This window comes from Octopus bimaculoides, chromosome 3 (genome assembly GCF_046866305.1).
Source record: "Octopus bimaculoides isolate indiv1 chromosome 3, ASM4686630v1, whole genome shotgun sequence".
Taxonomy (NCBI): domain Eukaryota; kingdom Metazoa; phylum Mollusca; class Cephalopoda; order Octopoda; family Octopodidae; genus Octopus; species Octopus bimaculoides.
The window spans coordinates 113809673-113821519 of NC_142930.1; the positions used below are offsets into that span (position 1 = coordinate 113809673).

General features: G+C 36.7%; 1 protein-coding gene across 5 annotated transcripts in view; it reads right to left on the bottom strand.

Annotated features, from left to right (window-relative positions):
• Positions 1 to 11847, bottom strand: part of LOC106879863 (dual 3',5'-cyclic-AMP and -GMP phosphodiesterase 11) — a 237633-nt gene that overhangs the window by 88253 nt on the left and 137533 nt on the right. For 2 of the 5 annotated variants that reach the window (XM_089349478.1, XM_089349482.1), the window contains exon 5: positions 11108 to 11137. The exons of the other annotated variants lie outside the window; for them this stretch is intronic. In XM_089349478.1, coding sequence (XP_089205604.1) covers positions 11108 to 11137 — 30 coding nt within the window. The remainder of the gene's footprint in view (positions 1 to 11107; positions 11138 to 11847) is intronic. 5 annotated transcript variants of the gene reach the window in all.

Below are 11847 nucleotides of genomic sequence, written 5' to 3' on the forward strand. Positions count from 1 at the left end.
AGAGATAGATTGCAATATATATGATACAAATTGAAAATAGTAAGAATCAGGTCTGAATTCTGAGATTTTAACCGGTTTGTTATTTTGCTAAAATGCACAGTGCCGCGCTGGACTGGCTCCTGTGCAGGTGGCACGTAAAATACACCATTTTGAGCGTGGCCATTGCCAGTACCTCTTGACTGGCCTTCGTGCTGGTGGCACATAAAAGCACCCACTACACTCTTGGAGTGGTTGGCATTAGGAAGGGCATCCAGCTGTAGAAACTCTGCCAAATCAGATTGGAGCCTGGTGCAGCCATCCGGTTCACCAGTCCTCAGTCAAATCATCCAACCCATGCTAGCATGGAAAGCGGACGTTAAACGATGATGATGATGATGATTATGATGATGCACTGTGCTTGTTTCAATTAATTTTGAAGATAGGGAAGAATTTATAAAAATGATTTTGTCATTAATAAACTGGTATTTGAAACATAAATTAAGGTGAAATTTTGATAGAAACTTTTAATTCATATCAATTTAAATCTTTGTTACAATATTTCAGTTGAAATGCACTTCATTTGGTTCAATTAATTTTGAAAATAAGGAAGAGTTTGTTGAAATGACTTTATTATTATTAAACTGGTGTTTTGAACATTAATTAACATGAAATTCTGATGGTAACTTTTAATTTAGATCACTTAAACCCTTTTTTACTAGATTTTAGTTAAAATGTATTTCAATTAATTTTGAAAATAATAAAATCCATTAAAATAACTTTGCCATTATTAAAATTAGTGTTTGGAACATAAATTAACATGAAATTTTGGTGAAGGGTTTTAATTAAGATCATTTTAAAACAGTAAATTTTCAAAATAGAACCAAGGGCAGTTTCAAGCAGGTTGATATCAAAAGGGTTTATCAACTAACTTAGATCTTTTGCAACACTGACCTCCACACAATTCCCAATTCTGTATTGTACTGCTAACCATTTCCTGTATCTACTAAAATTTGGAGACACATCTGCATCATGCAATAACCAACTTTATTGGCTATATATATATATATATATATATATATATATATATAGAGAGAGAGAGAGAGAGAGAGAGAGAGAGAGAGAGATATGGTAGCACGTAAAAACACCTTTTGAGCATGAACGTGGTCATTGCCAGTACCGTGTGACTGGCCCTCGTGCTGGTGGCATGTATGAACCACCCACTACACTCTTGGAGTGGTAGGCGTTAGGAAGGGCATCCAGCTGTAGAAACTTTGCCAGACCAGATTGGAGCCTGGTGTAGCCATCTGGTTCAGCAGTCCTCAGTCAAATCGTCCAACCCATGCTAGCATGGAAAGTGGACATTAAACGATGATGATGATGATGATGATTATATATATATATATATATATATATATATATATATATATATACACACATACATACAAGGCAGCAAGCTGGCAGAAACATTAGCACGCCGGGTGAAATGAAATGCTTAGCAGTATTTTGTCTGCTGTTACGTTCGGAGTTCAAATTCTGCCGAGGTTGACTTTGCCTTTCATCCTTTCTGGATCGATAAATTAAATATCAGTCGCATACTGGGGATCAATCTAATCGACTGGTCCCTTCCCCAAAAATTTCGGGCCTTGTGCCCAAAGTAGAATAGAATATATATATATATATATACACATACATACATACATACATACATACACACACAGAAACACACATACATAAACACAAGCAAAGTTGTGTGCTATGAAGTTTATTTCTGAACTACATCTGCATGGTTTAAATTTTATCCTACTGCTGGAACCTTGGGCAAGTGTCTTCTACTGTAATCTCAAGCCAACCAAAGCCTTGTGAGTAGATTTGGTAGGTGGAAACTGAAAGAAGCCCATCTCATTTACACATACACATGTGATGTATGTATGTATGTATTTATGTGTGTGCATGCTTGTATCTGTGTTTGAACCTCACTTCTACTTAACTGGTGTTGGTTTGTTTATATCCCTGTAATTGTTCAACTAAAACCAATTAAGGTAGTACCCAAGTATGGTCGCAGTCTAATGACTGAAACAAAAGATAAAAGATTCATGTGGACAGCACTAAACCTTTCATGTAAATACAAACAGACTGGAGACTAAGATAAATCCAATAAGCTTTGATTGTTGCTTTATATTTCACAAAAATCAACCATCATTGGTCAGAGCATGCAGCATAGACTCTGTAACGTCACAATATAAAAATATAAAGTCTCTAGACTAAATGACCTAAGAAATGCTTTTAAGCTAATTTGATTGATTATTTTCACAATGCAGATGTGTTCGGGGCTGACAGCAGAGACACTCAACAACAACAAAAACCTCTGCAACAGCAACAACAAAATAACAGTCTAAAAATTCTTTCTGGTTGGTAAAGACTTCTCAAGACACACCTGAGAAGCTTGCACACAAAGAAAATATATTGTTTTAGCTTCTTTGAGCAAGTCCAGACATCAATATACAATATGATGGACAGTTAATTGATTATCGTACACAGCAACACCAATTTGGTTCATAATTTAATTGGCAATTATAGAAAGAAAGAAAACACACCAATTTTCAAATAACTGAATGAACGGAAAACAATAAATCTATGATTTCATATAAGAGATAAAAAAAAAAAAACATGCATTGTTCTATACTTAGTATAAAACAAAGGTTAAGACTACAGCCATTAAAAAGATTCTAACAATAGTCATACACCCACTCAAAGAATAAATTCTATACAGGGAAAGAAATAATTTATGGCATAAAAAGGAAGGGAAAAGAGAACAACAATTCAGGTGCCAGACATTTTTCTTGGTAGATAAATATTTTTCAAAGTCTATTGTTTAAAGTACATTGTTCAAAGTCCATTGTTCAAAGTCCATTGTTCAAAGTACAGGTTTTAATGAGTGATGGACCATGCTCACACAACTTGGGTTTCTTTGAATCAGTCAAAGACCTCAAGTAAGGTGTAAAATGGTAGTAATTGATCAATTAAATATGGTTCCTCAATAAACTTGTGTTTTCTTTCAACTTCATAGGTGCAGACATGGGTGTGGGGGTTAAGTCCTCTTCCCAGCCAGATGTTTTGAGGTTCAACCCCACTGTATGGAAACTTTGTGTGAATGTCTTCTGCCACAGCCTCCTGAGTAGATCTGGCCTACAGAAACTGAAAGAAGCCAACTGTGTGTGTGTGTGTGTGTGTGTGTGTGTGTGTGTGTGTGTGTGTGTGCATGTTTGTGCATGTTTGTGTGTGTGTTCCCAAGTGTTGACATTGTGAGATAGTTATAAATGAATGACACCATTGTACAAGCAGTGTCATTCATTTCAACCTTCCTTGAAAACATGTTTGTTATAAGGAAATATTACTGTGAGGGGGGACTCAGTGTAGATTGGTAACATGAAGGGCATCCAACAGATCCTGTTTAACCCATGCAAGTATGGAAAAGGGGACATTATGATGATGATAATGGATCTTACAAATTGAAACAAAATATATTTACATTATTATCATCATCATCGTTTAACATCCGTTTTCCATGCTAGCATGGATTGGATGGTTCGACTGGGGTCTGGCAAGCCAGGAGGTTGCACCAAGCTCTAGTCTGCTCTGACGGTGTTTCTACAGCTGGATGCCCTTCCTAACGCAAACCACTCCGTGAGTGTAGTGGGTGCTTTTTATGTACCACCAGCATGGGCCAGAGAAGGCTGGCAGCGGCCACAATCAGTTGGTGCTTTTTATGTGCCACCAGCACGGAAGCCAGTCAAAGCGGCGCTGGCATTGGCCATGTTTGGATGGTGCTTTTTACATGCCACTGGCACAAAATTTGTCAAATAAAATTCATAAAAACATTAAATTCTAAAGAGTTCATTTGTAGTGTGCCTCCCTTAATGCGATAAAGAAAAACACCATGTAAGAAGGTTTTAGACAGAGAAACATAAAATCATATTAATGTTATAAGGCTGTCTTTTGCCACTGTTGTATCTGTCTTTTGTATGATGGTTGTTGCTCTAACAGATATTGTTATAACTATCTGGCAGTGTATGACTCCCCGGGAACCTATTTTTCAATATGCACATAATACTTAAGGTGGTGAGCTGGCAGAATCATTAGCACACCAGGCAAAATGCTTGGTGGTATTTCGTCTGCCATTACGTTCTGAGTTCAAATTCCGCTGAGGTCAACTTTGCCTTTCATCCTTTCGGGGTCGATAAATTAAGTACCAGTTATGCACTGGAGTCGATGTAATCACCTTAATCCCTTTGTCTGTCCTTGTTTGTCCCCTCTATGTTTAGCCCCTTGTGGGCAATAAAGAAATAAGAATCGTTAGCACACCAGGCAATATTTCATCTGTCATTCTTTGTATTTCATCCTTTCAGGGTTGATAAAATAAAGCACCAATTGAGCACTGGGGCCGATGTAATCGTCTTACCCTCGCCCCCAAAATTATTGACCTTGTTCGAAAATCTGAAACCAATATGTATATAATACCTGGCTGGAACTGAACTTGGAAACTTTATTATTAAATTAACAGCAATCACCTAGCCTTGTGGATAAACACACTATTGACAGTTAAGAAAGAAGGGTTTTTAACCCCTTAGCATTCAAATTATATGGACATTACACAGTAATGGACATTACACAGTAATGGACATTACACAGTATCATATCCCCCACCCCTGATGTACACTGACTGCTACTAGAGATTCTCGTCCCATTACCTACACAGCAAGATGCCACCAATATCCTGTCCAACCATGTGGTCCAAGACATACAGACTGAGATTTCTATTTGATGGTGATATTTTAATACAAATATCAACAACACCATGTGACCTGCCTTGCAAATAGCAGCACAATTTTCAGTAGCCATTTTGAAATTCCTCTATCTCTCCATTCGGTCGCCTATGCCTAATAAGTTAGGTTCATATGACAAGCCAATAAAACTAAGTTGCACAGAGCCAAATCAATCTATTATTAAATAATGATAATAATAATAATAATAATAATAATGATTATGATGATGATGATAAACCTTGCTAGTGACAGTTAGGAATGAGGAAGTACTGAAAGCAAAGAAAAAAGGAAAAACAAAGGAAGAAGTACAAAAAGGACTTGAAGAAGAATTACGCAGCAAGGGGCTACACAATCAATTTCATGTAGCCACAACAGAGGTTGCTGGAATAAATAAGTGGGATTGGCTAATGAAAGGAACCCCCACAAAAAAGAGACCAAAAGCATTATAGTGGCAGCGCAGGACCAAGCTTTGGCCAAGAACTGGAGGGTCGACCTTAGGAACGAGCAAGTGTCTCTGTTGTGTCGCATCCGCAATAAAGTGGATGAAAGCATTGCCCACATCACAAACGAATGCCCTAAACTTGCCTGAAACCACTACAAGTTGTAGTGACATGACCAGGTAGTGGAAGTGCTACATTGGAAACTCTGTGAAAAGTGGGGGCTAGAGAGAGGCAAGATGTGTTATGAGCACAGACGGCAAAGAATGGGAGAGTCGGAGACTAGCTAAATCCTCTGGGATTTCCCAATCCAAACAGATCAGGTGCTAGAGCATAACAGACCAGACCTAGTGGTAGTGGACAAGGTGCACCACAGATGCTACATAGTTGATGTTGCATAGTCCTTTGATCCACACATAGTCAAGAAGGAAGGAGAAAAAATAGATAGATACAACCCTATTACATACGAAAGAGCCCAGCTATGGAAAATGAAGAAGGTGAAGATAGGGCCAATTATTGTTGGGTCCTTGGGAACAGTATCAGAAGGGATCAAGAGGAATATAAAAGAAATTGGAACGGAGTGCCCAGTAGAACTGTTACAAAAGGTTTGCCTCCTTAGGATGGCCACAATAATCAGGGAAGTATTAGATGAAGCTGAAAAGAACTAATAGCATGGTACCATAGGCTGCAGGTAGTAAGCCTGTTATGCATGCAAGGCTCCAGGAGTTCCAACAAAATTTGGGATAAAGAGATGATAATATGTACATCTATTTATCTGTCTATATTTATAAGTATGTATATCTATATATGCATATACATATGTATGTATATATATATATATATATATATATATATATGAGTATGATATATATCATCATCATCATCATCATCATCGTTTAACGTCCGCTTTCCATGCTAGCATGGGTTGGACGATTTGACTGAGGACTGGTGAAACCGGATGGCAACACCAGGCTCCAGTCTAATTTGGCAGAGTTTCTACAGCTGGATGCCCTTCCTAACGCCAACCACTCAGAGAGTATATATATATATATATATATATATATAAAAGCACACACACACATCCCCTCTGTACCACCACGTATATTCTCCAACTGTTCCCTGTAGGTAGGTCCTAATGCATCTCCAACACCATCTACTTCAGTTCTATATTTAAGAGATGAGGAATTATGTACATCATTTACATTATTTACAGTTGACAGATATTTGTCCTCATCTTGTTTGTTGTTAACACAATGTTTCAGCTGATATACTCTCCAGCCTTCATCAGGTGTCACGGGGAAATTTCGAACCTTGGTTCTCATTCCTAAGGTATTTTTCAATGTTATTGTTGTTGTTATTATTATTATTATTATTATTATTATTATTATTATTATTATTCAGGTCACTGCCTGGAATTGAACTCAGAATCTTGGGGTTAGTAGTCCACACTCTTAACCATTACGCCATTCCAGGCAGTGACCTGAATAAAAATAATAATAATAACAACAACAACATCGAAAAATACCTTAGGAATGAGAACCCAGGTTTGAAATTTCCCCAAGACACCTGATGAAGGCTGGAGGGTATATCAGCCGAAACATTGTGTTAACAACAAACAAGATGAGGACAAATATCTGTCAATTGTAAATAATGCAAATAATGTACCATCTACTTCTCCCTCTCTCCTTTCTTTTTCAACCGAAGAAGTATCTCCTCTTATACTAAGAGGCCTACTTCCATCCTGCTATTATATTTTAACTACTCAACTGGCACAAATTCACTTTCCTCAGTATGACTCCATCTCATAGTCAAGAAGTCTTTGTCTTGCAAGTTACTTGGCAACCTCACCAGTGCTGGTGCCACATAAAAAGCACCCAGTACACTCTGTAAAGTGTTTGGCATAAGGAAGGGTGTCTAGCTGTAGAAACTTTGTCAAAACAGACAATGGAGCCTGGCGCAGTCCTCTGGTTTGCCAGCCCCTGTCAAACTGCCAGACTCATGCCAGCATCATCATGATGGGGATGATGATAGAAAGTGAAAGAGGCACAGCATGACTGTACAGTAAGAAGCTTGCTTCCTAATCACATGGCTCTAGGTTCAGTCCCACTGCATGGAACCTCGGAAAAGTGTTTTCTCTCATATCCTCAGGCTGACCAAAGCTTTGTGAGAAACTGAAGGATGCCCACTGTATAAATGTGTGCGTGTGTGTGTCAGTGACCACTGCATGACAACTGGTGTTGATGTGTTTACATCCCCAAAATTTAACAGTTCAATAAAGAGACTGACAGAATAAGTGCCAGGCCTTAAAAAGAAAAAAGGAAAATAAGTGATGGGATTGATTCATTCAACTGAAAATTCTTGAGGATGGTGCCCCAGCATGGCCACAGTCTAATGACTGAAACAAGTAAAAGATATAAGATATTTGTTCCTCCTTTCACTATAACCTTCTCAAACTGTCTTCTCTTCTCCCACAATAATCAACTTATCTGGCCACCCTCCTTGATTCTTTGTCAATATTCTCTCTTATACTCACCTGCTTCTACCTTTAGAGTATGTTCTGATACCTTACCACTACCATTATTGTCTTCTTTCTAAGGCAGCGAGCTGGCAGAAACGTTAGCACACCGGGCAAAATGCTTAGTGGTACTTCGTCTGCCGTTATGCTCTGAGTTCAAATTCCACCGAGGTCAACTTTGCCTTTCATCCTTTTGGGGGTCGATAAATTAAGTACCAGTTATGTACTGAGGTCGATGTAATCGATTTAATCCCTTTGTCTGTCCTTGTTTGTCCCCTCTATGTTTAGCCTCTTGTAAGCAATAAAGAAATAAGAAATGTTAGCACACTAGGCGAACCGCTTAGCAGTATTTCGTCTGTCCTTACGTTCTGAGTTCAAATTCCGCCAAGGTTGACTTTGCCTTTCATCCTTTTAGGGTCGATAAATTAAGTACCAGTTGCATACTGGGTTGATCTAATTGACTGGCCCCACCTCCCCAAAAATTTCAGGCCTTGTGCCTAGAGAAGGAAAGATTATTGTCTTCTTTCTAGCTACTCCCACCTACCTATATGTAATCCAAGGTAGCCATGTATCTCTTCTATTGCAAGACAACAGAGCCCTCTCACTACCATAGTTTAGCCTCTCGACATATGTATGTATGCATGCACATGCAAGCATCTTTATGTATGTCTCTCACTGCTTGATAACCAGTATTCTGTTTATTTATGTCTCAATAACTTAGTGGTTCAGCAGAAAGACACTAATAAATTGAATACCAGACTAAAAATAGATATTGGGCTGGATTTGGTCGACGCAACCCTTCAAATAGAATATCCTTGTATAACCTTAGGTTAATGATAGAAGCAAGCAAAAGAATAAAAGCATACACACATACCTGCATATATACATACATTACATATACACATATGTATATATATATATATGCTTGAATGCATACATATAGACATTCATTAATGCATTTGGACATAGATATGTTCATTATATACATAAATACATATTTGGGGGTACAAATGAGAGAAAGAACACTCAAATGTAATAGAGTTTATTTAGGGAAGCATCTGTACCTCTACTCAGAGTTTTAGGGCATGTATTATTGAGGAGACAAAAAGATGAATCCTCAAATTGTACCTGATAATATTTGAAAAAAAAAAAAGAAGCATGGGAATACACAGGATTATGTGGTTTGAGATGCACTATGACTGAACAAAAAGTAGGGAACAGTTGCAACCCTTTCGATACCAGATCTGTTCAATCATGAATAACCTTGGGTTAAACTGCCATTAAATTACTTATACACGCACACAAAAATCTATTCATGCACAAAGGTAGTGAGCAGGCATAGTTGTTAGTATGGTGGATAAAATCCTTAGTCGCATTTCTTCCAGCTCTTTACATTCTGTCCGAGTTCAACTCTCACTGAAGTCAACTTTGTCATTCATTCTTTTAAAGTCAATAAAATATAGTATTTCTCAAGTACTGGGGTTGATGCTGTTCACTCATCCTGACCCTGAAATCAACAGCCCTCTACCAAAATTTGAAATGATTATTAGAATTCTTATCACACCAACAATTAACAGTGGTTCCAAATTTTGGCACAAGGCTAGCAATTCTAGGAGGAGGGAGCATATATATATGTGCGTATGTATAAGTATTTGTGTGTGTATGTATATATATATATATATATATATATATATGTGTGTGTGTGTGTGTGTGTGTGTGTGTGTGTGTGTGTGTGTGTGTGTGTGTGTGTGTGTGTGTGTGTGTGGAGAATGGAGAAACAAACACAAGAAGAAGCAAGTTAGCCATTGATTTAATTATGTGGAGATTATATAATGAGTCATTTACGAACGTTTCGATGTGCCAAATGGTTTGGCAGATCTCTTCAGAATGCTGAGAAGTATGTTCAAGTTCATAGTGTGAGAGATGCGGGAGAAACAGTTAGTGGATATAGTAATGCATATGGTGGTATAAGAACAGAGTTAAGTAAAGTTAGTCTTACATTTTAGTTAAAGTCCTATCATTTTCCTATATATATATATATATATATATATATATATATATATATATATATATGTAAAAATATGTGACACTTATTCGGTAGCCATGATAAAACTCCAAGTTTCGGATGCTGGGGTGGGGGTCCACACCAACATCGCTTCAGTTATCCGGCCATTGAGAATTCCTGTGAAAAATGACCCCCACCCCGGCATCCGAAACTTGGAGTTTTATCATGGCTACCGAATAAGTGTCACATATTTTTACAGATAAATTCCTCTATTTACATAATATCGAGGTCTCTTTCTTTCTTTTGTTGTCCTTCCTATCAATATATATATATATATATATATATATATATATATATATGTACACATGTATGTGTGTATGTGTGTGTGTGTGTGTGTGGGTCCTTATTTATATATACTCAACTTTATATATATGTGCTCAACTGGTACTTATTTTATTGACCCCGAAAGGTTGAAAGGCAAAGTTGATAACAACAGAATTTGAAACCCAAAACATAAAAAGTTAGAAGAAATACTGCAAAACGTCTAACAATTTAGCCATGTCACAACCTTAATTAGACTGGAATTAATAATAGTACAAGAAGTAAGAGTATGAAGAAAGTAATTATTAATGCTAATAGCAATTGTAAATTACAAGTAATTAAAAGGATCAAATAATTATTTGGAATTATTGTTAAAGCATCTGTTAAAGGAATAATGTCGCATTGCCAAGAAAACATTAGCAACGGAGAGAATTATTAGCAATAGAAAGAATTATTAGCAACAGAATGTGAGTGTATGCGATAAGCTTTTGGCAAATGTGCAAGCGCAGTTTAACCCTTTAGCATTTAAGCTGGCCACATCAGGCCCAAATCTTCAAACTGATCACATCTGACTTCTCACCTACCCCATAATGCCATTCTAAAAGTATACAATCACATCATTGAAATTGCAAAGCTATGAGATAATGCATGATTAATTGAAGACAGTGTGAATAAATAAGTATTAGGCTTGAAATATAATCTGAATGCTAAAGGGTTAAGCTATGAAGTAGTCATGGATTATAAGAGGTTTTGGTAACACCATTAAAGATAAACGACCAACAGTGAAGGAACAGAAGTGAGAGAAAGAGACTAAGCGAAAAAGATCAAGATTGTTTAGAAAAGGTGCAAAAATGAAGAGAAATTTATTTGTAAAAGTAGCATTCTTAAGTAAGAGAACAATGGATCCCTAAAATTACAAAGGTTTACATTTGGTGTTAGTTAATGAGTTAAAAATATATGTAATGCTAAATTAGGGAGAGAGATAAAATGAAAAAAAAAAAAATGAATTTGCAGTAGAAATAATCACCATTTTACCATTAATCCTCTTTTTCCCATCCTAAAAAGAAAAGGAAAAGCAAATAGGCTAATAAAAGCAAAAGAGATGTTAAATAAAAGAATAAATAAATAAATAAATAAATAAAAAACATTTCTGATGTTTTTCATGAACAGCAAAAAAAAAAGAAAAAAAAAGAGATAAGCAATATATAAACATTCATAAAGGAATGCATGAGGGGAAAATATTGTCATATATAATATGAATAAATTAGTCATGATTGTTGTTTCCCCTTAAGCAAGGATTTGAACTCACAACGATAAAGTCACCAAACTAGAAGATATTATATATTATAAATATTAATTATATCCTTCATTTATCACATGTAATTAACCCAATTCAACCAAATACAAGAAAATACATTTTATGTAAAGTACAAGTGTAGCTTTTTGATTAAAAAGTTTGTTTCTACAACCACATGGTTTCAGGTTCAGTCCCTCTGCATGGCACCTTGGGCAGGTGTCTTCTACAATAGCCCTAGGCCAATCAGAGCTTTGTGAGTGGAATTGGTAAATGGAAACTGAAGAATGCCTGTCATGTATGTGTGTGTGTGTGTCCACTACCAAAGCCTTGCGAGTGGATTTGTTAAATAAAAACTGAAAGAAGCCTGTCATGTGTGTGTATGTTCGTTTGTGTCGCCTTGCTTTGACATCATTTAACCATTTTGATACCAAACAACTCCTGGTTCAACCATACCAACTTTCTGTTTTAAC